At 46.7% G+C, this 26,118-nt stretch overlaps 2 protein-coding genes and 1 non-coding gene across 24 annotated transcripts in view; 1 reads left to right on the top strand and 2 right to left on the bottom strand.

Annotated features, from left to right (window-relative positions):
• Window positions 1-10,366: 10,366 nt before the first annotated feature.
• On the bottom strand, window positions 10,367-11,436 carry TMSB10 (thymosin beta 10). Its single transcript, XM_032469655.1, has 3 exons — window positions 11,301-11,436; window positions 10,908-11,022; window positions 10,367-10,654 (listed from the first exon to the last, which is right to left on the bottom strand). The coding sequence occupies exons 2-3, from the start codon at window positions 11,005-11,007 to the stop codon at window positions 10,626-10,628; spliced, it is 129 nt and encodes a 42-aa protein (XP_032325546.1). The 5' UTR covers window positions 11,008-11,022; window positions 11,301-11,436; the 3' UTR covers window positions 10,367-10,625.
• A 33-nt stretch (window positions 11,437-11,469) lies between these two features.
• The window catches only part of TRABD2A (TraB domain containing 2A), a 120,451-nt gene continuing 105,802 nt past the window's right edge, over window positions 11,470-26,118 (top strand). For 5 of the 22 annotated variants that reach the window (XR_004315806.1, XR_004315809.1, XR_004315811.1 and 2 more), the window contains exons 1-3: window positions 11,476-11,616; window positions 14,864-14,972; window positions 16,464-17,332. The gene's annotated coding sequence lies outside the window, so the exon portion shown is untranslated. Of the gene's footprint in view, window positions 11,617-12,771; window positions 14,973-16,463; window positions 17,333-17,903; window positions 18,107-18,385; window positions 18,432-26,118 lie in introns of those variants that run through there. The other 17 variants (XR_004315817.1, XR_004315822.1, XR_004315824.1 and 14 more) reach the window with 11 other exon arrangements.
• Window positions 20,331-20,402, bottom strand: TRNAS-AGA. The gene has a single exon. It is a non-coding gene; the product is annotated as a tRNA-Ser (tRNA).

The raw sequence follows: 26,118 nt of genomic DNA on the forward strand, positions 1-26,118 counted from the left end.
GGCTGGTAGTATGAACCAGATATTTTTAGTTCTATCAAGAAAGAAATCTATTATTTGTTTACCAAGAACTTTAAAAAAATCAGATATAACTGTTGAAATAAAAACACCTCCAAAACCTTTGGGCTCATATCATGATAACATATATATTTTTTCCTTTTACCAATTAATGTGCTGAATTATGACAATCTATTTCCTGATATTGAAATATCCTTGTATTCTTATAATAAACTTTAATTAGCAGCATTGTAGTAGTATTATTTAAATACTTTGATATTTTAGATATTTTAATCCTGATTAATTTTGCTACTTTTTCATTTAGAATTTTGCAGCAATATCCACGGTAGATTTTGCTTGCAGGATCATTTTGGCTCTGTGAAATGTTTTGGTGGGCATATGTCTTTTTCTAGCTACTGAAACAAATTTTGAGGTAATAAAGTTAGTGCTTTCTTGCAGCTTTGAAAGAAATCATCTGTGAAACCATCTGGGCCTGGCACCCTTCTAAGTGGTAACAACACGTGTGTGTGTGTGTGTGTGTGCGCGCGCGATGTTATTCAGTGCATAAAAGTTTATGAATGTTTTTAAGAGAGTGGCAATATTACACAACACTCTTTAGCTGTTAACTGTTTTCTGGCTTGAATTTTATTTTGTTATTAACACCCTGACCTTTCTGAAAACCTTTGCTAATAGGCCTTTCCTGAAAAAATTACGACTGAAAATGGTTTTGACCCAATCTGAGAGTCTTTTTAAAAGATTTAAAAAACAAATTTATATTGATTGATGGTAAAAAAAAAAAAATCTCTCTAGTCTCCATTCCATCATCTTGAATTATGCTTTATTTTCTCAAAATGCTTTCTTGTTTAGTTCTTTGTTTATCATCTTTTCTTCAATGACTTGCATTTCCTTTGGTTTTTGTATTACGTAGAATTGGGTTCATGTAACAGCTGCATATGACAGAAAAGCCCCCTAAACCCAATGACTGAAATACCATAGAGGCTTTTTCCCCTCCCTCCAAAGAAGACAGGAAGTAGGCAACCCACACCTGAGGTAGTGGCTTGGAGGTCCCAAGCTCATCCTGAGTTTTTCCCCAGATTTCTGCTCCATCAGTCAGCTTATAGTTCATCTCCTGGCCCTGGGTAGGGGTGGGACCCCAACTTCTGCACTGGGTGTTCCTTGCTGCTGGCCAGGCTTGGCACGGCATAGACTGGTGCCCAGTTCCAGACAGTCAATGCCTGGTGGAATCCAGGTACTTCTGAGGATGAAATGGGCAACCAACCTGAGGTGCTGTGATGGTTCATTTCTTGTATCCACTTGACTAGACTATAGTGCCCAGTTATTTGGTCAAATGCAGTCTAGATGTTGCTGTGGAGGTACTTTATGGATGTGATTAACATTTAAAATCAGTTGACTTGAAATACAGGAGATTATCTGCTCTAATATGGGTGGGCCTCACTCAATCAGTTGAAGGCCTGAAGAGCAAAAGTTGAGGCTTCCTGGAGAAGAAGGAATTGTGCTTTAAGACTGTAACATGGAAGAAATGCTTGAGTTTCCAGTCTGCTGACCTGCCGTATGGATTTTGGATTTGCCAGTCCCCACAATCATGTGAACCAATTCCTTAAAAGTTACTCTCTCTCTTGATATATATGCACACACACGTGCACACATTTATACATATATGTGTATGTATGTGCACAGGCGACGTGTGTGTGTGTCTCTCTGTCTGCATTTAATCTCAGGGCCTTTGTCCCAGCCCTGGTTTTTGTCAGGGACACTGGGAATAGAGCTGGGATGACAGAGAAGTTAGATTTTCTCCACCAGCTCACAGCTGTCCACCCCAGGCTTGGACTCAGCATAGCCCTTCTAGTCCCGAGGGGTTAAGAGGTTGGAATGGGACCTTTAAACTCCAGCTCAGCACATGACTGTTGTGGACATTGACGGGTTTGCACGCTTAACATCCATGTACCCTGTACTTATTAATATTCCCCGATTTTCATTCAGAAATGTACTCCTTCTCCACGTGATGTCCCTGCGATTCCAGTGAAGCTGACCCATCCCCTCATTCCAGGGGTAGCATATGAGCTAGTTTGAAACCAGTCTCTGTCTTCACTTATCCTGGCCAGGGTGACTGGATCAGGGATGGACCCTTGACCCAACTCAGACCGTTTAAAGTTAGGTCTAGGGTTTTTGTTGGAACAGGTTGAAGAGCAGTTCTCTCTTCTCGGCTGTCCTTACCCCTAGGAGGAAGGTAGTCTTTGCGCTCCAGCAGCTGTATTGTCACCGTGAGGGGGGAGGGTCAGCCTGAGAATGCGGAAGTTTGAGGTGAGAGGTGGAAAGAGAAGCCAAGTCCCTGAGACATCATTTGACTGTATCTTCACATCAGCACACCTGAAACGAAACCTACTCCCTGGACTTCTCATTTATATGAGTAAATAAATCCTTTTTGCCTAAGCCAGGTTGGACAGGATTTTTTTTTTTTAAGCAAAACCCAAAGAACCCTCGCGATATGATTATACACTGTACTGATTTTTTTTCCCCTAACAACAAGCCATCTCAAATAACCTGGCATCTGAGTAGCAGGAAACAAAATGAGGGACAGCCTTGCAGGAGATAACATTTGGACAAAAAAGGTTGAGTCAAAGAATAGGTTCTTTTTAGCCACAGATGCCTCAGATGAAGGTCTTGGGAGCTGCAATGATACAAGAGTGAGAGTTTCCTGGGCAGAATGGCTTTTGCAGAGAACAGGATTTCTCCACAATGTGGAACAAAGCCTTTGCTATGATTGAGGTGCTTGATAACCTGCATTCATGGGGCCAATGACTTTTATCTTCTAACCAGTACCGAACTCCTCCTAATCTTGCTGATTTCTAGCGAACATCGATTTAACATTACAGAGATAGAAATGAATGCTATGGAAATTCAGAGTAAATGCTGAAAAACTCCGGGATTGAGTCAACAGGCCTGTGTCTCAGTGTTAAGGGCTCAGCCTTTCGAATTTCACTGGGGAGGTAAAAAATAAGATTAATGCCCTTTTAGTTTTAAATCAGAATACAGAATTCCTTGATCCCAGATTTTGTCATTAATCTAGGTTACCTGTTCATCTTACCTGTAAGAGAATGACATCCAGGAGCACCCGTTTTGTTTACCCTGAGCGTACGTAGCCTAGGACCCAGTACTTAACAGGAGCTTAATAAATTGTGGCTGAACAAACGGAGAAAGTAACAGATTAACAAACTATAGCATCTCCACTTTGGCTGCCCTAACTAGCTTGTTGATCCTGGCCAGCCTGGCCTGCTTTTTCCCCACCATGTGCTTCCAGCCAGACTCCGACTGACGTCAACTTCCAGGGTTCTGCCTGATGAAGGTCCTAGGATGCTGTGATGTCTTACAAGTTCAGCTGGCCCTTCCCAGGGCTCAGTGCCAGAGGCACCCACTTTCTCAAGGCCTTGTTTTATTCTGTATCTGTACAATAGACTGGCCATGCAATTAATTTATGATACTTATTTGGGGACTGTAAAATCTTTCCCCAAAATTAGTACTGTGTCTCCCAGTGCATTTTCTGGGAAATGTCCTGGTTACTGGGCACTTTGGTCTTCCACTCTTGAAGCGCAGAAATGAAACCACAGAAGTAAGCAAAAGTTTGTTTCTAAGAGGGGCTTCAAGATGGTAAAGAGAAGGATGTGGAGCTCATCCTCTCCTCAGAATACATCAAAAACACATCTGCACGTGGACCAGCTCTCACATAATACCTATGGAACTTTGGCAGCAAATCTTGTACAATTGGAACTACAAGAAAAATCTCCACAAAACTAGATAAACAACAAGGTCCTACTGTATTGCACAGGGAACTGTATTCAATATCTTGCAATGGCCTAGAATGAAAAAGAATATGAAATATGTATTACTGAATCACTATGCTGTACACCAGAAATTAACACAACACTGTAAACCCACTATACTTCAATAAAAATAAGAAATCTTCACAATAAGGAAACAAAAAAAGAACATCTCTCCAGGTCAATAAATATTCTCTGAACTATGTTAAAAAAAAAGTTTGTTTCAGTTTGTCAGATTACAACTTCTGTAACTGCTCACATGATCTGAAGTCTTACTAATTCTTCCTGTGCAAAGTCTTTTGTATCTGCCCTGATTTCCTGTCCCCGCAGCCAGGGATGTGCTGAAGCCAGCTGGCACCAGCTGGTGAAGATCCAATTGTTTAACTTTTCAGAAAGAGGGCAAGGTGGTGCTTAAAGCGTTGGCAGTTTGAAATTGGTGATAACACACCATAGAAATTTGCAAATGCTACGAATTCAGCACCTACCCTCCTCCACCCCGAACTGAGAGCTGGTTGTTGAACACTCACCAGCACATCACGACGTGCAGGTATTTCATCTAAGCCTTCGTTGCCTCTTGCCTGGACTGTTACAATATCCTACAAACCAGTATCTCCATCTCCAGAGACTTCCATTCCAGGTGATCATTGGGAGAATATCTTTGACGACCGGAAACAGAAACTGCCACTACAGATTTCTTAAATAGAAGAAGAACCTATTATTTCACATAAAAAGTTCAAAGGTGAGGCATTTTCAGGAAACCCTCAGCAGCTCAAGAGCTCCACCCAGTTTCTTTTCATTTCTCCACCCTTTCAGCATGTTGGCATGGCTCTTCGTGGCTTCAAGACAACTGTGTTGGTTCAAATGTCACATCCTCCCCCAATGGCACATGGAACAATTCCTTACGTCCCGAAAGTACAAACATGCTGTGGTATCACTACGCATTGCTCCTCTTTCTGTTAAGAAAGCCCTGCTCCTTTCTCACTCCTCTGGGTCTTTATCCAAATGCTCCTTGCTCCCACAAAGCAGCCTCCTGCCCAGAGTTAACAGCTCCTTCACGTACCTTCCCTCGGAGCTTTGCTTAGAGCTCTCTCTAGCATTGGTTTGGTTCTGCCTTTTGTATAGCTGCTTGGCACGTGTCTTTTATGGCTTCCACGTGCCTCGTACAGTGATAGACACTCACTGAGTGCTCAAAAAATGCAGGTTGAATGAAACTGAACAAGATCACAGCCTCTGGATGTCACAGAAACCAGCACCCCAATATCTAAAATCTAACTGGCTGAGATTCACAGTTCCCATCTGGGCAGTAAATAGCTTTCCATCAGTAGCCTCAACTGTGAATTACCTGTACTTCCCCTCATTGTAATAGGACTGCATCCTGTCCTGGTTCTGGGAGGGAAATGACGCTGCTGTTTGGCCTCCCTGAACCCTGGCAAATCCATCATGTCCATCATGCTTGGGCCCCGTCAAAGCACAAGAGAACCAGCAATAAGACTGTAGCGTGTTGGCTTTACTGTCGCCAAGATGGAGGAGGTGAGGCTCCTGGTACTTCAGCTTTAACTCAGTGAATGTTTACCGAGTGTCTATCATATACTGGCTACTGTGGGAGTCACCAGTATCAATTAATATGAATCCTTCTCTGTTCAGTCTACCCTAGAAGGTGATGGATGTGTCCTGGTACCAGCTGAGAGGGACAGGTAGATGTTGAGAGGACAGAGAGAATGTCTCTGGTTGGGAAATCCAGGCGGGCAGTAGCCCATGATGGAGAAGGTGGTGCTTGGTAAGGCCTGGAAGGATGGCTGATGCTTGACTAACTAGAAAAGAGAAGGAGAGCCATTCAAAGTGGAGAAAATGCTCAAGGGCAGGGAAGAAGGAGGGGAAACGTGGCTTCCTGCTGCCCTGTGGGACCAGTTAGAGGCTCTGCTTGTATCAGCTTCTGCCCTTTCCTCTGAGTTGACAGTATGCAGCCTTAAAAGCTGGCAATCCTTAGCTCTTCACGGGATTAAAAACTCTTTTAGTTGATGTAAAACGTACATACAGTGGTGTGCAGATGAATGCTAATCATAAGTGTACAACTCGATAATTTTTACACATGTACACACTCACGTAACTACCGCTCTGAACAAGGTATATGTTTTTCTCCCCCCATGAGGTTTTGTTGACTTTTATCATCAAAAATTACTTTTGCCTTTTCTAGAACGTCATCTGAATGGAATCACACATCGGACACCAGTGCTGGGCTCCTTTGTGGCTGCTGTGGAGTAACTCGATGGTTAAGCATGCGAGTACGTCAAATGCATCCATCCGTTCTGCTGGGCGGTTTCTGCTCTCTGGCTAATGTGAGTGAAGGTGCCAGGGACATTCCTGGACATGTCCTTTGACGGACGCATGCCCTCGTTTCTCTGGAATGGACCGCGAGGCCTGCGGTCGCTGGGTCAGAGGGCGGCCGCACTCCGCTTCTGCCCTCTGTCAGCATGGACGGGCCCCTGGCGTCTGAGGTGTGGGGAGGGGGCGCTTTGGTGGAACCGAGCCCTTAACCTGTGGGCTCTGATGCTAACTCCAGGCGGACAGTGTCAGAACCCAATGGAACCATAGGACACCCAGCTGGAGACAGGAGAAACAGAGGAGTTTCCCCTGCACATCTGGTTGGGGACTGCAGGGAGGATAGACAGGAGCAGCACGGGAGGGTGTTCCCTGTTCAAGGGAAATGACAGGAGAAGGTGGGAACCCAGGCACATGATAGTGCCCGAGGAGGGGAAGGGTTCGCCTGAGGGTCAGAGAAGAGGGTGGGAGAGCGACCTGGGGGGTTGGGAAGTGTTGGGAAGACAGGTTGGGTCTTCCTTCTGATCTAGCCCAGCTGCTCCTTGGGGTGGCCTCCCTCTGTTTTGCCGGCACCTTGAGCAGCACGGGGTACACACCAGGCACTCGGCACACCTGCTTCTTGATTGGGGGGTGGAGTGTGGAAATGGGGTTCTTCTGTCGTCCTGAGCCCCGGGTGCACCCTATGAAAGACAGCGAAGAAGCCATGATGGAGGACAGTCTGGAGGTTCCTTAAAAAACTAAAAATAGACTTAACATATGGTCTAGCAATCCCACTCCTGGGCATATATCTAGAGAAAACTCTAATTCAAAAAGACACCTGCACCCCGATGTTCATAGCAGCACTATTTACAATAGCTGGGACAAGGAAACAACCTAAATGTCCATCGACAGATGACTGGATAAAGAAGACGTGGTATGTGTGTACACACACACACGTATATTTCACATGTATAATGGAATATTACTCAGCCACAAAAACGAATGAAATAATGCCATTTGCAGCAATCTTTAGGATGGACCTAGAGATTATCATATTGAATGAAGTAAATCAGACAGAGAAAGACAAATATCATATATCAGTCATCTATGGAATCTAAAAAAATGATACAAATTCTATTAACAAATCAAAAAATAGACTCACAACATAGAAAACAAACTATAGTTACCAAAGGGAAAGGGCGGGGAGCGATAAATTAGGGGTTGGGGATTAAAAGACACACATGACTGTATATAAACTAGGTAACAACGAGGAGCTACTGCACAGCCCAGGGAACTAGATTCGATTTCTTGTAATGAGTAATGGAAAAGAATCTGAAAAAAATATATAGGTATGATATGTGTAACTGAGTCGCTTTGCTGTACACCTGAAACTAACATTGTAAATCAACTACACGCCAATAAAAAATTTAAAAAAGAAAGAAAGAAAGTCAGTGAAAAGTCCCAAGCCCTGAGCCTTCTTCATAACCTGGAGGCCTGATTTTTAAGCTTGTCTTAAGAATGAAATAACAAAGCGAAACTAGAAATTCCGGTGTGTTTAAAAAGAAACGTGACAATTCTATTTTAGCTTCAGTGCAAGCCTCATTTCGTGGTTGGGCTTATCATTGGTTCCTGAGTTCTTAGGAGGAAAAGGGCAGAAACCAGAAATTCAGGATAATTCTCCTGAGGATGTCAGTGTCCCCCGGTGGCACAGCGTAGAGATAGCGGGGGGGGGGGGGGGGGTAAGGGGGGGAGGAGGGAGGGAAAGGGGGGCCTGAGATGCTTCCATGCTCTCTGACCCTCCAGCTCCGGGTTCTCGTGCTGACTCCACTGGGATCAACCATGGGGAGAGGCGGGGCCTAGGAAGGTGGGCCTGTTGGCCAGTGCTTGGCCTTTCGGGCCTGTCTTCTGGGGGTTTTACCACTCAGGCTGAGGGGTGTCCACACGTGTGTGCCCTTAAGCAGCTCAGGAGCCTGGACGGTTTGAGGAAGACCAGCCTTACCTTGTAAACCATGTGGTGTGGTAAGATTTCTGATGTGATAACTCAGTCCCCTCGCCTCTCCACCCCTCCTTTCCCCATCTTGGCCGGGCCCCATCCAATAGCTCATTGTCTCAGAGTGGAAGAGCAAAAGTGCCCTTCAGTCTCCTCCTGAGTTTTGTCCTTAAATTCCTAGGAAGAGCAAGGCTCACGTGGGCGCCCTACCACCTCAGAATACAAAGGATTTCCTGGGGAAGGGGTGAGAAAGTCATGGGCATCTTCTGAGAGGGAGAGGACCCCGGAAGCGGGACTCTGGGGCTTTTGTCCTGGGTGCGCCCACTGGCCACGAGGGGTCTGTGGGACCTGAAGGGAGAGGTACTGGGCTTCACGTCCCAGATGGCCCGGAAACCAGCTTGGTCCAGAAGAGGCAGTAGGTGTGGTTGTGTCCAGACAGGTACTTTATCCCCAGGAGGGGTGCCTGGGGGCGCCTTGGGATAGGGGAGGGGGAACCCCTCAGCAGCCAACCTTGCAACAGTCCTAGGACCTCACCATCTGCCTCCTGCACCTCCTGGCCGCTCCCACCTCAGCTCCCTTCGCCGTACTCACTCCAGGCCAGCTTTTTGTTGTCCCTCAGAGGCCCCAGCTCTTTCCGACCTTGCAGTAAGAATGCACTTGCTGTTCCTCCCCCAGGAACAGGCTCAACTTATCCCTCCACTCTCTTCCTCCTCCTCTCAGCCCTTAAGTCTTTGCTCCAAGGCTCCTTCTCCCAGGAGCCCTTCTTGATCATCCCATTGAAGACAGTGCTCCCATCTCTCACCCCAGGACACTTACCCTCACCAGCTTTCTTTCTTTCCAAAGCCCTCTCACCAGCAGATACACTACGCTGCTGTTTGAAGGTAGACCCAACAGGGACAATTATAAATATGCCTCAATTAGTGGATGCTCATGGAATGTTGCACACAACAGATGTCCTGAACATCAGGCTATAGGATTCCCCCAAAGCACACCCTTGGCCCAATTCCAGCTCCACTACTCACTGGCTATGTGACTAGCAAATCCCTAGTCTCTTTGAACCTTAAGTTTTCCCATCTGTAAATTGGGATGATAGTCACACTGCTTTTATAGTTTCTGAGAATTAAAGCTCTGAGCACAGTACCTGGCCCCTGTGGTCTCCTAATGTCTCTCTTCCTTATTCTCCTCCTCAGGCCCAATTACCCACCACAGCACAGGTCTGTTAAGCCACTCCTTCATGCCAAACGGGCAGTGGCTTTTTCAGCCTAATGTCCCCAACTGTAGTCTGCTGTGGTCACAGTCTCACCCACTGGACTTGAAGTCCCTGTGGACAGGGATCACAATGCATTCAAACTACCTGCCCTCAGTGTCTAGCCCCTGGCAGGCAGGCAGATATGGGACAAATCACAGCACAGTGTGCCCTCTCCTCCCTCCTTAAAAGGAAATTCCATCCCTGGAAATCACAAGCCTCTTTTTTGTGCTAGAGAAAGCTTGGCAGCCCCAGGCCCTCCTCTGGGTTAGTCCCCACTTCCCCGTGGATCCAGAGGGTGTGACCCAGCAGTGCTCTGCTGCTGCCTCCGCCGGCGCCAGCCCTCCCTCCATGTTCCCACCCTTCCTGCCGATCACAGCCCACACTCCCTCTAATGGCTAACGCTTTTGTGGAAGGTTCTGAGCTAGGGTTAAAAAACAAAAACCTAGGCTGTCCCCTCCCCAGCAACGCTAGTTATGGTGTCGGTTCCTCCAGTCCCGATGGTCTCGGTGTTCTTTGCCTGGATCCCGCCTTTGTTCTTGTTCCAGTGCCTCCTCGAGAGAAAGCCTCCTGGAGACTTTGTGACCTCGCCCAATTTTCAACATTCCAAATTCCGTTTTTCCCCACCCCCTTCTTCTCAAGACTTTAAATCGCTGTTCTCTCCCCGTGTGGATCAGAACTATGAGGCCGGAAAACAGTGGGGCTGTAAAAGCTTATCAGAAACAAATCCTGCTTTTCTGAAAAAGCATTTTCCAAAACAGTTTCCAGGAATGAAAAGTGGGGTTAAATTTTGTATAAATTGCATCGCAAGCAAGAGTAAGAGGCTAATAACCCATGAAATCTTACGGAGAAGCAGGTAAAGTCAAAATTAAAAGGTGGTCCCTCCCAGCCCGCCCACCCCGAGACCCCCTCCCCCGCTCTGCGGCAGGAAGTCCGGCGCGTGGGGCTTTGCTGCAGCGACACTTCCCACGCATACTCAACTAAGAGACTCAGACCACGCCAGCCATGCCACGAGGTGTGTTTTATTTTCATTAATCATACAAATAATTTTCTATAATATCCCAGGGCAAACCGGAGAATTTGGCAGTCCGATTGGAGGGTCCCCTCAGAGACCCGCGGGCCGGTGGCGCCGGCACGGAGCGCCCGGGTTCACAGTGCAGCTTGTCGCTCGTGTCCATCTTGCAGGTGGCTCTTCACCCACATCACGACTAGGGTCTCCAGGATGATGGGGGTGGAGAATCCTCCAGGTGCTTAGGAAATTTCACTTCGCTTGCTTCTCCTGCTCAATGGCTGTAGAGAGCAGGAAGCGGGCACTGGGGGATGGGGACCCCTTGCAACCCCCCCCAACCGAGGCACTTACAAACGTGTGGGCGAGGCACCCACGCGGTCTGGGGATTAAGAAAGGGGTTTGGGGCTGTGGAGAAACAGGCGCTTTGTGTAACAGAAAGGGGGACTGGGGCCGCTCGATGGGAGGCACCGGCCGGATGGGAGTGGGGGGCTGGGTTAACGGGAAGGGCCGGGTGGGGGGCTGGGGCGCACTCACTCTCTTTGGTCGGCAGGGTGTTCTTCTCCTGCGTCTCCGTCTTCTTCAGCTTGGCCTTATCGAAGCTGGCGATTTCCCCCATGTCCGGCTTGTCTGCCATTTTCTTAAAACAATCCTAGCGGGCAAACCAAGGCGGTTGGCCCAGGGCCAGGGCCAGCGGCCCCCTCCACGCTCCCCGCCGCCGCCTCTCGACGTGGCATTCCGATTAGGGCGTTCCCGGCAGCCGCGAGGTCGAGGATCTGTGCGCGTCCCGCACCCCCTCCGCAGCCCCAGGGTGTGGCCGGCCCGGGCGCCCCGTCGGGGAAGCGCGCCCGGATGCAGCCGCGCCGCGCCCGCTGGGGAAACCCGCTCCGACCCACCCTGATGGGGCCCCCGCCCCAGCGCGCCGCTCACCGAGGAGTTCCGCTCCGAGCCGAGGTCCGGATGCTCCCACTCGCTCCGCTGCAGCAAGAGACAAAAGAGTGGCGCCCGCCCCTCGCCTTATATACGCCGCACCCCGCCCCGCACCCCGCCCCGCCCCTCGCCCGCCGCAAAGGGGGCGGGCCCGACGGCCGGGGGGCGGGGCCGGCGTGGGCCGCCCGCTTCCCTCCCGCGCCCTCCGCCCGGCTACCCGCTAGGCTGGGCGCGGCTCTTCCCGCGCGCGGGGCCCCTGCGCCCAGTTCCCCCAGCTCGCCGAGTCCCCGCCGTGGAGACCTCAGGCGCCGCCAAGGTGGGAGCCAAGCCTTCGTTTTTCTTAGGGGGCTGCACTCCCCTCTCCGGAAATCTGCTCACGCGCAGAAGGGGCGCGGGAAACCGGCGAGGGAGGGGTGTACGGTTTGGTGTGAGTGTGTAGTGTGTCGTTGTGGGTGTGCATGTGCAGGCGTGCACGCGCACTCTACAGGAGTCCCCGTTCGCGGGGGACACCACACCCCTGTGCAGTCCCCATGCCTTGCCCCTGCTCCCCCACCCCCGCTTGTCCGCTCCTTGAGGAGGTGAACCCCTGCGGGGTCCTGCACTAAAAGGGTCCGAGCGGAGGGTCCTAGAGATGTAGAGACGGGGTGGGGGGTGGTGGCAGATAGGTTTCCACTGCCCTTTGCTCAGGTTGGGGCCGGTTGCCCTCGCATAGTTGTCTCCCTTCCCCGAGCTGGGCAGCTCCTGCGTCATCCGCCGCTGCTGCTCCTAAATGCTTGTTACAAGCATTGTCTGAAAGGCGGTGGAGGGCGCAGGCAGTCCCGAGGGGGTCCCCAGATCTCCTAGGAACGCTAGGTGTGTTTTCCTCCTTCAAGTTAACCTTGAAGATGTCTCCACAAACATTCTTCTCTTCCTTTTTATCCCATTATAGGAGTGCTATAATGCAGTTACTCAAATCTTTCTTAGAAAAGTTTTTTCAGCCTGTGCAACATCTTTAGATAATAAGTTCCATTAATTAATAACCCAAGGGGTGAAGCTGGTCATTGTTTTATTTGTACTGGATTTTCCAAATGTCAAGGAATATTACCAAGTTCTCTTAAAGTGGCATTTGGTGGAAACATCCTAAATTCTGTCCCTATCCCTTCCTGGTTTTATCTGCTTTTCTCACATTCCTTCAGTGGAACAGAAGGAAGTAAATTTATGCTAATGAATTTGATATACGAAACTCCCTGTGTGACCTTGGACAAGTCTTTTCTTGCACTTCAGTCTCTTCATGTGTAAGAGTTTGGGCATAAAACCTAAAGGAGATAAACAGATATCAGTGTAAAGGTAACAGGGCAGCCCCATGAAAATGGTACGGCAGACTCACAACTTTGGTAGTGTATCAGCCAACTATTGCCACAATATGCTGTGTAACAAATTATGGCAAAACTCAGTGGCTTAAGACACTAATAACTTATTCTTGCTCATTCAGCTGCAGGCAGCTGCTGCTGGGTTGGGCTAGGCTGGGCTTGACTCCGCACTGCTGGTTGGATCCAAGTCTGCCCCCGAGTGTCTCATGCTCTGGCTCAAGAACTAGCTGGAGCTTGTTCTTCTCAAGGTGTTGGGAAAGGAGCAAGAGGGCTGTTGCGCATGAGAGTGCAGAAGTGTTGAAGTGTGTGTAAAAGCATGTCATGTCACCTCCTGTTTGTCAGCATCCCACTGGCCAAACCTACCCACAGAATGGGGAAGTGTGTTCCACCTATGGTCGAAGAGGAAGGCAAACGAGCATTTCTTAAGTGGAAATCCAACTTCACAGTCAGGGTAGACCAACAACTGTAACAAATGACCCCCTAGAGGGGCTTAACGCAGTAAAAGTTTCCTTTCCATTCATGCAGCGACATTTTATGTTGTTTCTGGTCAGGCAGCTCTCCTCCACATAGTGACTTTACCAGCCAAGCCCCCTTCTCTCTCATCACTTGGTATCATCGTCTAGGTCCTCGAAGTGTACCCCATCCAGCCAGTGGAGGGGAAAAGAGAAGACAGAGGAGTGCACTGGAATTTTTACAGACCAGGCTTGGAAGTAGCCTTCATTACTTCTGCTGTCTTCTCTTTGTCCAGAACTCAGTCATGTGGTCTCACCTAACTGCAAGGGAGGCTGGGAAATGTAGTCAAGCTGTGTGCCCAGGAGTAGAGAAAAGTGGGGGTCGGTGGACTTGGAGCAGTCTCTGCCATTCACTGTTGGAGGATCTGCCAAACTTGAGCATGAAAATATCCGGACATCCGGAGACATCGACTCTTCGGAGGGTCTCACTGGTGCTGGATTCCTTTTCAGATGTAAAGCCAAGTGTGATTTAGGTGTTACCTTCCTGGGCCCTGCCTTTGGCCTCTGAAGGCAGCCCAGTTTGGACCCGTGGTGAACTCCAGCTTCCTTTCATTTGGGAAACAAAGGAATCCATTTCCTCTAGATACAGTTGTGGATACGGATGTTTCAAACATACCTAGCCTGCGGAATTTCCAAGCTAAGGAAATTTAAGTGGACTTGTAGACGCTCTTTATTGTCACTCAGTGCAGTTCTGTGGCCCTTCTCTAAACAAGCTGGTAGCCTCCTAGGCATTCGTTTGCTTAAGCGCAAAGGTCAAATCTATTAGTCTCATTCAGTCCTCTGGGTAGTGGTTTTATCTATTTATTTATTTTTCTCGATTTTTAAAATATTCTCATTTTTAATTGAAGGGTAGTTGATTTACAGTGTTAGTTTGAGGTGTCTAGCAAAGTGGGTAGTGGTTTTAAAATGTCTGCATATTCTTTGACATTTCTCCCACTAACTCCTGCGTACAGACTGTCCTTCATGACTTTCTTCTAGTACATAAAATGTGGCAGAAATTATACTTTTCGGCTTTGAGGCTAGTACATAAAGGGCCGCACAGCTCTGCCTGACACTCTCTCAGAGTGCCTCCACACTCTGAGAAAACCAAGCACCTACGCGGAGAAGCCACGTGCAGGCGCCTCAGCCACAAGCCGCAGCGGAGGTCTCAGCCGACAGCCAGCATCAACCACGAGCGCCTGCAGCACAGGAGCTAACGCTGAGCCAAGCGGACACAAGCTGTCCCTGGTCCCAATGCAGGTTCCTGAGCAAAATAAATGTTGCTGTTGTTGTAAAGTCACTAAGTTTGGGGACTTGTTGTGATGTTGCAACACATCTCATTTTCCCATGAGATAGAAAGATCGTAACTTAGTGGTGCCAGAGTCGTAGGTCCCGTTTGGGGATTTTTTTCCTAAATATTTCCCATAAAACTCTCATGTCTACTTTTCAATAAATGTTTATCAAATGTCCACGGAGTGTCTGGCAGTGTTCTAGATGTGGAAGATACAGAGACGATGAGACTTTTAAGTGACAAGTCTGGTGTAGTCGCTGAATGACTCTGAGTCAGTCAACAAGCTCATGTGTTTCCTTATGACTTGGGGCGTCATTTGTCTGACAACATATCAGCCTGCTGCCTGGAACAGATTGTGTACTGTTCACAGATGGTATAGAGAAAGCAAAACCACTCAACTCTGATTATATTTCCATCTCTTTCATTGAGAAGGGTGCTCTGGAAAACGTAGAGCTCTTAAGAGGGAACTAAAGGAGTCTTGACTGTCAAGCTGGTTGTGGGGGAAGAATCTGGAAATTCGCCGTGGGATTCCAACCTTCAGGTCTGGTCAATTTGACTTTTTTGTGGGGGACTTGAATTGGGGTGTGGTTAGAATGCTAACTGTATTAGGAAGGATGCAACACCGTAAACACCAAGGCAAGGTGGAGCCAGTGGAGAAATTAACAAAATATGATGAAATGAACATGATAGGGCCAGATGCAATCTTCTTGGCCTGACCACTAACCCACAAGTGTAGAGAGACATGAGTAACATGATTAAGTCTCCAGTGGCAGTGAGCTTTGTGGCTGTGTGATACAGGAAGAAAGAGTTCAGTCAAGATTTCCTTTGACTATAAGGAAGACATTCACTCCTGCTTCATTTACTCCTTGCTGACATGCTCACATGAGATCCTCTTCTTAGTCTAGACTGTGTACCTTCTCATTTCATTTAGAAAGTGGCTCCAGTGTCCTCTCCTCAGAGAACTCTCCTTGATCACCCCAGCCATTCTCTAAACTTTCACTTTGCTTCATTTTTCTTCTTACAATCTGATCAAAGGAATGTTCACATGTTGAGGTAAGGGGAAGTCAGTCTGGCTTACACATGAATTAACTTGAATTTTGTGCTAACTAGAATAGCCTGTTTGTGGCCCATCAAACATACATTGTACATCTGCTTTAATTATTAAGGAAAAGCATCATTGACGAGAAGTAAAGGATGCCCATATCATAAATAAAGTTTAAATACCTCCCTTCCTGGGATGTCAGTGCTGGTACATCTTCAACAAAAAGACTCCCTTCCCAGGTGCCAAGTCCATACAGGCTCTCTGTGTATGTGCTGATTTGTTTTTCAAGACCTTGGAGGAATGTATCCCTGATCTTTGTTCTGACAAGATATAAATCTGTGCTGAAAACCATCCTTCTCCAGAGCCGTCCCTCAGAGTTATCTGAGAGGATATCTTCTGGGCGATAGTCACCAGTCTGGCTCAAAGAAAATTCTTCTCTCTGTTTATAGATTGTGTATTGATTATTTTGTCAACAAATCTCTCTCTGCCAAACATGTTATATATTCATTTCTTTGTTTATTGTCTGTCTCCCACACTAGAAAATGGGAGACCTCATCTGTCTCATTTACCACTGTGTCACCAAATACAGCACCTGATTTATAGTAAGTGCTCAGTCAATAGTCTTTGAACAAATGCATAACAAATTCCCTAGCAAAATGGAATAAGCTACTGCTGGGGAGGTGATGAGTTCCCTGTCACTGGAGGCATTCAAGGAGAAGTGGATAGCCAAGTACATGGACTGTGATAGAGATGGCTCAGACCTTGGGCTGGAGTAGGGTCCCAAGTGAGCAAAATCACTTGTCCCTAGATAACCTCCCTGGTCTTTCTTGTGATGCTTTTCCAGTGGTGAAACAGCCTCCTTTCGGATGCCAGCTTTGCCAGCCTGAAAGTAGCTGTGTGACTCTCACACAGAGGAGGTGTGGGAAGCAGAGAAATCAAGATGTGACCTCTGTGTTTGCCATACCATCAAAACACTCTTTCTCTTTGTAGGTCATGGTGTTTAAGGTAGAACGGTGAAGAAAGCAAAGTGGGCCTTTGCGGCTCAGCCTCTGTCGTGATTGTTCTGCTTCGGGCATAAGTCAACGCCGGCAGGTGCTGAGGCTGCCCACGTCGCTGACAGGCACAGCGGGGCTGAGAGTGCCAGCGCTTCAGTTTTCATTTCTGGTGCTGGAACAGCAACAGTGATGGCAACGGACACGTCTGAGTGGCTGTTGGGTTCCAGTCTGTGAGGACTTTACTCACATTATCCCAGCCCTCACCGGAAAAGTGTAAAGTGGCACAGGTTTGATCCTCTCTGCTCTGTAGCGTGGGCTCTGAGGCTTGGTCAGGGTCGCACAGCAGGTAACTGGCATGGCTGGACCTAGAATCCAGGTCTAGCTGATTCTAAATCCTGAGCCCTTAACCACGGCCCCGTCCTTGCCTGGATCCTGCAGCGGGGTTTGCAAACTGGCAGCCTGGACCCAGATGTTTAGTCATGTCAAACTTAACAAAAACCTTCAGCCAATTCTCGGACATCGGAAGATTTCCAAGTTGAAGATCTAGTGACACTGGGTCTCTGTTTTCTCGTAGCAGCATCATGATTAGCAGCTGACCCTTGACATGGGGGATGTCTACTTTGGTTGACTGGATTCTCCACCACTCCCAAATATCTTCGCAGCATGGAGACCAGGGTCATTGCATTTATTATATATGTACTGGTGTTTTACTTATAGTGGATAAATATTTCTTGTTCCCAGGTCTGTATTTGTGGACATCAGCCTTCAAGATGGCCCCTGGAATACTACTCAGCCATTAAAAATAATAAAATAATGCCACTTGCAGCAATATGGATGGACCTGGAGATCATCATTCTAAGTAAAGTAAGCCAGAAAGAGAAAGAAAAATACCATATGATATCACTTATATGTGGAATCTTAAAAAAAAAAGACATAAATGAACTTATGTACAAAACAGAAACAGACTCACAGACATAGGAAACAAACTTATGGTCACCAGGAGAGGAAGGAAGGGGGAAGGGATAAATTGGGAGTTTGAGATGTGCAGATACTAACTACTATATATAAAATGAACACACTGTATAGTACAGGGCACTATATTCAGTATCTTGTAGTAACCTATAATGAAAAAGAATATGAAAAGGAATATATATGTATGACTGAAACATTATGCTGTATACCAGAAGTTGACACAACATTGTAAACTGACTAGATCAATTTAAAAAAGATGGCGCCTAACGGTCCTGCCTCTTGTTCCCATTTCTGTGTCGTCTTCTCCTCTGTTGTACCAGGGTTGGTCTGTGGGATGGAAGGCATATGGTAGAGGAGATAGTCTGCCATTTCTAAGATTAAGTTTCCATTTGGTGCCTTGCTTTCTCTCTCTTTCTCTTGTACTCCTCCCTCTGGGGGAAACTGGCTGCCATGTTGGGAGCAGCCCTACGGAGATGCCCACATGGTGAGGACTTCAAGTCTGGCCAACAGCAGGGGAGGAGCTGAAGCTTATCAGTCAATGAGCTTGGCAGCCGATCCTCTGGCCCTGGCTGAGTCTTCAGATGTCTGCAGGTCTCTGACAATGCAGTGCCAGCCTCCTGGAAGACCCTGAGCCAGACCCAGCCGGCTAAGCCATTCCCAGAAACCGTGAGATGATAAATGTTGTTTTATGTTGCTAAGATTTGGGGTAATTTGTTACTATCAAATTATCACTATCAAAGTGGGGAGAACAGATAGATCGAGTGCCATGTAGTTAAAAAAAATTAAGAAAGAGCTTATGTATCTATGGCAGTAAAGAATATTCATATTGTTATGAAACCTGCCACAGTCAGAACTGTGGCTGGTATATGGGAGACAGGAGTGATGACAGTCTTAAGGAGCCAGGCCTGTCTTACTTCTTTGCACTTTCTGCCTGGCCCCTTCTAGGTCTCTGAGTCTCCCAAACTTGCTGTAAAGCAGTGGTTTTCAAACTGGTTTTGACCTTGATGACTGCCCTCCCTTCTCCCCAGAAGTACAGTAAGTACATTTCACACGGTGACCCAGGACCTACTGAGCACACGGAAATGAAACAAGAGTTTCACCAGAACAATACTCACTCTTAGTGTGAGTGATGCCCTCTGACTTTCTCTGTTCGACCCCTTTTCATTTTCAAAAACTTTCTATTCTGAAATGACTACTGACTCACAGAAAATTGCAAAGATAGTGCACTGAAGTCCTCTGTGTGCTCAGTGGTAACATCTCACACAACCATGATGCTGTATGAGAACCAGCACGCTGATGCTGGTGCAATTTACAGACCTTTTCCTGACTTCACCAGTTGGTATATGCACGTGTGTGTGTGTGTGTGTGTGTGTATGTGTAGTTCTATGCAGTTTTATCACATGTATAGATTTGTACAATCACCACAATCCAGACAGACCTATGCCATCACTGCAAAGGGAATCCCTTGAGTTACTTCTCCTTTATAGTCTCATCGCCACCACTCCACCTCCACCCATAACCCCTAGCCACCACTTATCTGGTCTCCATCTGCAAAATTTTGTCTTTTGAAATTGGCTTTTCCCACTCATTGCGATGCCCCTGAGATCCACTCAAGTTGTTGAGTGTATCAGTGGCTCATTCATTTTTATTTCTGAGTGGTATTCCACAGTATGAATGAATCAACGGTTGAAGGTCATTTCGACTATACACAAATGTTCACAGCAGCGTTCTCTTTAAGAGCTAAAAACAGGAAACAGCACTGTTACGTCCAGTGGCGTGTGTGGACGTAAGTGTTCGTTTCTCTGGGATGAATGTCCAGGGGAGTGATTGCTGGATCATGTGGGAAGTGTATGTTTAGTTCTGTAGGAAACTTTCCCCCAGTTTGTCAGAGTGGCTGTACCGTTTTACAGTCCCACCACCAATTTATGAGACATCCAGGTTTTTCGCATCCTCATCAGCATTTGGTATTGTCACTATTTTTAATTTTAGCTGTTCTCATAGGTGTGGAGTTCTGTCTCTTCAGTGTTTTAAATTACATTTCCCTCCTGGCCAGTGGGGTTAGATGATTCCTTTCCATTTTATTATTTTATTAAAATTACTGATTATGACCTGCCAGTTTGATTTTATTGCCCACTAATTCATCGTGGCCAGCAGTTCAGATGCTGCAGAAGTGGGCTCATTCAATCAGTGGCTTAGTGTCTGTTATTCAAAAATCATCCCTTTAACTTCTAAACTCTTCTTTCACCTCCACAAGACAGATGTTTCTGAAATTTTATGTGTAATCCAAATGTCCTCTGGAGTCTGATAAAGACCTGGATAAGAATGATTCCAACTCCTGTTTGATGCTTCCCTGTGGTTTCCCTGAAATTTCAGGAATATTCTGTTCTTATGGCTCCTTCTGGTCTCTCTGAAGTCTTTTTGTCCATGTTGACGCACGTCCAAATAGGCACAGCCGTCTTCAAGCACCTGTAACTGTGAGGTTGGTGTGTGCAGCACAGCTTTGACCAAAGTTTTGTGGGTTAAGGGGAGGGAGAAAATCTGTATTTTTTATGACATGTCCTTGATCTGAAAAGCCCTCTGGGTGCCTTGGGGAAGTCCCCACTCTGTGTTTTTCCTAATTCCCACTTTCTTACAATCTCCTCTCTTCCTTTTTAAAATGTAACTTATATTTAAAAACTTTATATATATTTATAAATTCTTAGAAAATATCCAGAAGAATAAACTTCAGTCTGTTAACAATAGTTTCTTCTAAGGGCAGTGAATTTGTAGGGGAGTGGATGAAAGGAGAGACTTTCACTTTATATGTGTATAATTTGACTTTAAAAAAAAATACTTCTTTTTAAAATTTTTACTTTGGGGGAGGTAATTAGGTTTATTTATTTATTTTAAATGGAGGTACTGGGGGTTGAACCCAGGACCTCGTGCATTCTAAGCATGTGCTCTACCACTGAGCTATACCCTCCCCCTTAAAATACCTCTTAATTACTATTTTTTATTTTGGTTTATCTTTTGAGGGTGGAGGTAATTAGGTTTATTTATTCTTTTTTTTTTTTTAAACAGCATTGCTGGGGATTGAACCCAGGACCTCGTGCATGTTAGGCATGCACGCTACCACTGAGCTTATACCCTCCCTCCTTCCATTTTCTGATTCCCTTCTTCCTGTCTCCATCCGTACCTTCAAGAAATACCAACTCCCCTCTTCCTCTCCAGCAGGACAGTGTACTTGTTCTTTGTCACTTTGTTTTTTGCTAAAAAGAGGTTTCGGGGCCTCCCTTTCTACCACGAGCTACTGATGGAGGAGCTTCCCCGAAGCTGGTTCCTTCCTCAGTGGACTTTTGGTGTTAGCTGTTAGGCTAACACTGCTTGTGTCTTTTGATAGGATAGTCTGTCTTCTGTGTTTCTCCTTCATTTACATGTTAAACAAGTATTTTCTCCCCCAGATGGGCATCCCCCCCCCCCCCCCGCTTATATATATCTCAACGGAAAGCCTGTGGTCCTGGGTCTTGCACGCCCCTGGTCTGTGTGTGAAGTCTGCTCTCCCTTGACAGTGCGCTTTGGTCCTTTATTTTCTTCTCTGGTTGACTTAGTCCATCCATTTGGGCTGCTGTAACAGCATGTTAGAGTCAGCATATTGTAGAGCAGTTTATAAACAACGTAAACTTATCTCACAATTCTGGAGGCTGGGAAGCCCCAGGTCAAGGCACTGGCGGGTTCAGGGTCTGGTCAGGACGTGCTTCCTGGTTCATAGACAGCCGTCTTCTGTGTCCTCACACAGCAGAAGGGGCAAGGGGCCTCTCTGGGGTCCCTTTTATAAGGGCACTAACCCCATTTATGAGGACTCCACTCTCATGACCTAACCACCTCCCAAAGGCCCCACCTCCTAACCTTGGGGGTGAGGATTTCAGCGGATGAGTCTTGGGGAAACATAAACATTCAGTCTGTAGCATCAGTGCTCTCAGTGGATAAAACTCTTTGAAAAGTCACTTTGATATAAGATGTATCTACCTAAAAACAAATGAAGCTCTGTTCCTCAAGCTGTGAAACAAAGCAGTGTTCTGCATTCTTATTTGAGCTCTTACACTATAAATAAGCGTCCTTTTTATAGTCTATTTAGTACCTCATTTTTCTCCTGTTGCTGGTGATTTCACTGCTTAAAACAGCCCAACCACATATATCCAGAGGGAACTCTAATTCAAAAAGATACATGCACCCCAATGTTCATAGCAGCACTATTTACAATTGCCAAGACATGGAAGCAACCTAAATGTCCATTGGCAGATGACTAGATAAAGAAGATGTAAAACACACACACACACACACACACACACACACACACAGCAGAATACTACTCAGCTGTAAAAAAGAATAAAATGCCATTTGCAGCAGCATGGATGGATCTGGAGATAGTCATTCTAAGTGAAGTAAGCCAGAAAGAGAAAAATACCACATGATATCACTTATATATGGAATCTAAAAAAAAGAAAAGACACAAATGAACTTATTTACAAAACAGAACCATACTCACAGACATAGAAAATAAACTTATGGTTACCAAAGGGGAAGGAGGGGGGAAGGGTTAAATTAGGAGTTTGGGATTTGCAGATACTAACTACAAAACCCATGCAAGTGTCTATGCCAGATAAATTCTCAGGTTTTGAATCATTTTTATAGTTTTCCCTTACTTCTAGCTTCCTTTTAATTTGCATAATTTCCAGAAAACTGGCCCCTTCTGCATGCTATATTTTTATCCTCCTCCTTAAGGAATATGTAGAATTTCTATTTTCTTTTTAGTTAATTTGCTTATTTGAAAATTCATATTCTTTGTCTGTCTCTTTTATGCAATGTGTTACTCTCTGGCTTGAAGCCAAATTTCTAAGCTTTCTCCCAGAGAAGACTTATAAAAAGCCAATTACAAGCCTACTGGGAAGGGAGTAATAATTTATAACAGGCAAGAAGGAAAAAGTGGTTCTACTTACTATCATTGCACTTCCAGAGAGGAGTGTGGTTAAGTGTTACGCTTTCAGGCAAACCCCCTCCTTTCTAATGATGGTGTAGACATGTTTATGAAGCATCTCACTCAGACAGCACCTGGGGTCAGGAAACCCTAACCCTAACCCTGGGTCCCAGTGCTGCGACCACTACCTATTGCCCTGGGCCCTTGGACAGTCACTCCCCTTCTCCAAGCTTCAGTTCCTCATCTGAGAAATGAAGATAGTAATTGAGCTGTCATGAAGGTCAGTGAGCTCAAGTATCTGGAAGAATTTTGCAAGTGAGATGTCTTCCACGTAGGGGAGCGGTTCGGCTACTTTGGTTCATTATTATAATTTTCCCACACTGTGCGAATTCATTCTCTGGAGTGTTTCCTGAGTGAGTCTCAGTATTGCTCTATTTTATCATTCCATGCTGCCCAGTAAAGGCTCCCCAGATGAGTACAAATTCTTGCAAAGAGGTTTCTGGACACATTATAGGACAAGGTCCTTTTGGACACAGGGATGGTGGGACCTCTGGGAGGGTCAGACTCACAAAGTTGGGGTGGGGATGAAAAGCTGGAGAGTTTGAGAGTTATTCACCGCAGAAAATAAGCAGTGGTGGATGTGACATGGTGGGTGATGGAGAGAGGTGGTGTCCAGCTGGCTTGGGTGACAGTGATGTTAAAAAGGAATAACTAATGCTATGTGCTAGGCTCTGTACTAAATGTCCCTCACTGCATATCCAGAGCCTCACCTAGCCTGATTATTTTTCATAACATTTATCATACCACCTGACTTACGTATGTGCATGTATATGTATATGTGTATGTAGATATATGTGCGTGTATATATATGTGTGTATATATGTGTGTATATGTATATTGTGAATATGTTTGTATATGTATGTATATGTGTATATATATGTATATATATAAAATAGATAGGACAATAGTCTAGCCAAATTGACACATCAAAAAAGTCATCACAGAAGTCAAACAGCCTGGCCTGAGAAAGCCCTCAGCTCCCCATGACTTGCAGGGCCTGCTCACTGAGTTTAAGAGGTCCAAGTACCCAACCAAGGCCTCAGGGAGAAATATGGAAGTTCCCTGAGGGATTTTTTGCTGATACATCTGCAGAGGAGATGGTGTCACCACGGCAGGGGTGAACTGGCCCTGTGATGAGGGCCCCCGGGAAATCTGCCCAAGCCAGAGATTTAAGAAAAGTGACAGTCAGATCTCGGATAATCTGCGAAGTCAGAGGGCCAGCCAAGAAAACAGGCAGAGTTACACCAGCAGCTTGGGGGTGCGGGCAGGTGAGCTTCTGGGCCTTGGACCTCCTTGGGGAGGAGGAAAAGAGAAGGACTCCCCACACCCGGAGCATTTTCCCTGCGGGGGTGGTGGGTGGCTGAATGAAGCCCTAGGAGATGGCTTCGAGCAGGGAGACTGAGTTGCGTTTCATTGGCTCCCTCACACCGCATCTGCTGGGATGGGCTCCCAAGCACTCCCAGGGAAATGAAGAAAGCTGCATTTTTTCCTCCAAATATGTGTTGCAGATTCCCTGGACACACACAATGCAAAAGTCTCTTCCATTTGCTTTGTCTGTCTCTTGTCCCGAGGTCTGTATGTTCTCTGTGAATAGGCTGTTGTCATCATCATGGCCCCCATATGGTGACTCTCTGGGTACCTCTGTCAGTAATGCTTTTTAGAGAAAGGTCGTGTGGCATGTTGGGTTTCCAGGGAAACAGCCTCTGTGACGGTTTCATATGCAGGGCGTGTATTAAGGGTGCCCTAGGATGAACTGCTGTTGAAGGGGAGGAAGAAAGTGAGACTGGGCAGAGGAGAAGTCCAGCTGTGACAGCCTCCGTCCCCTGATACCCCAGGGGGCCTCAGGAGGTAGAGTTTTCCCCAAAGGGCTGAGACGGCTATTGGGGTGCCTCTCGCGGCTGAGATAATACTGAAGGACCTGCCACTTCTCTGCTGATGGTGTCGACAGCAAGCCCTCCCTTGAAAGGGGGATCTGGGTGGTGCCCCACAGTGTCCATCTAGGGGACTCAGGGTAAGAGTGTCTTAAGGCTGGAACTTGATGGCTGCCAGCAGCCTCCCAGGAACTGAGTTCCCCACCCCCAGCATGCGTGACCCCTGTGCTCTCTCTCTCACAACCTTCTGCTTCTTCTCTGGGTCTGGTCTGTGCTCTCCTGGGCACCAGCTGGTTTGTCATTGCCTTGGTTCTTCTGCACGAGTTCTGGAGGAGCTATTCGCATTGACCTGGGTCTCTGGTTCCCCAGCTGTCCCGTGGAACGCTGGTTCTGGAGATGTGAATATGTCCTTCCAGAGCTGGGTGATATGTGCACACAGGTTCCTGGACTCACCCCCCTTCTCTTGTGTGTGTTTTAAAAACTGTCGTATCTGAAGATATAAATAAATATATCTTCTTAAAGAAAATGTTAGCTGGCAATGAGAGGAGGTAGACTGAAGGAGGTGAAAGTTTGAGTTCTGAAATTAGAATGTGTGAGTTTGAATCTAGCATTTACTAGATGCAGAGTGACCTTGAGCCAGTGACTTAAGCCAGTATGCTGTGCTCTGCTCCCCGGATCGAGGGCAGGGTGGTCCTTGACACATGGGGACACTGAGAGATGGGCATGCCCATGCAGTTATTTTGTAAAAAAATGAAATAAAATCAAGTATGAAGCCTAAAATATATTATTAAAAAGTTGTATGTGTATGATTATAAGGACCAACTGGAAAAAAAGAATTTTATTGATGCCTCATTTCCGGGAGATCATAAAACATATTTTTCTCTGTAGATATACACCCGTCCTAGGACTAAGCATGTCTGTACTCCCTTGAAGAGAAGCTGACTCTTGGGCTGGGATTCTGGGCCACAAGGAAGTTCCACGGGGCCCTTAGGAAGATGGAAAGCAGATCTCTGAGCCCCTAGAAAGGGTGGCCTACAGGTGAGAGGGGATCAGGCTGAGAGTCTCCCTCACCGAGGCTACTGACATTAGTCTGTGCGGTGGGGCCCTGTGTTGGTTGCAAGAAGAGCCCACAGTTCTGGGCAGCAGCAAGGAATGAAAAAAGCGGGGTTTGAGAGGCCTCCTTCCTCGTCATAAAAGTATCAGCTGCCAGACGCCAGGGCAGCGTCCTGAAGGCTGGTGGGGTCTTAGGTGGGGGTCACAGCAGGCGACAGCAGAGAGATGTCGCCTCTCTTGGAAAGGATTGGCCGCTCCGGGCCACTGCTCCTAACAAACAAGTCAGAGTCTTAGGAATGCTAATCTCGGCAGCCTTCTCAGCACTGATGTTCCTCCCTGCATGATTCCCTACCGGGTCATTTCTGATCGTGAAGGCAGCAGGTAGGCCCTGTTGTGGAGGGTGTTGGAGCTGCCAGAAGGATACGCAGACTGTCAGGTTTTGGAGTGGAAGGCACGCTCCCCACTGGACAAGCCCCAGAGTGAGCACTCCAGAAGCATTCAGTCCAAAAAAAAAAAAATTAAAATTAAATAAATGATAAAAAATTCTGCTCGGTGTAAAAAAAAAAAAAAAAGGAAAAAAAATCAGCAATACAGAAGCCCAGGGAGTAAAAATGGAAGTCCCCCCACCCCACCCCGAGACGAGAAGTCACCAGTCTGGTGTGTGTCCTTTCATTCCAGAACACAAAGCTCTTCCTCATTTGTTCAAACCGCCGCGTAACTTACCATTATAAGGATCGTGT

Source organism: Camelus ferus, chromosome 28 (genome assembly GCF_009834535.1).
Source record: "Camelus ferus isolate YT-003-E chromosome 28, BCGSAC_Cfer_1.0, whole genome shotgun sequence".
Classification (NCBI taxonomy): domain Eukaryota; kingdom Metazoa; phylum Chordata; class Mammalia; order Artiodactyla; family Camelidae; genus Camelus; species Camelus ferus.

Bases quoted from the DNA above. Each gene is read 5' to 3' on its own strand.
- TMSB10 (XM_032469655.1), bottom strand. From the start codon at position 11,007: ATGGCAGACAAGCCGGACATGGGGGAAATCGCCAGCTTCGATAAGGCC. The intron at 10,655-10,907 runs GTGAGTGCGCCC...TGCTCTCTACAG, and splicing joins CACCCTGCCGACCAAAGAGA to CCATTGAGCAGGAGAAGCAA.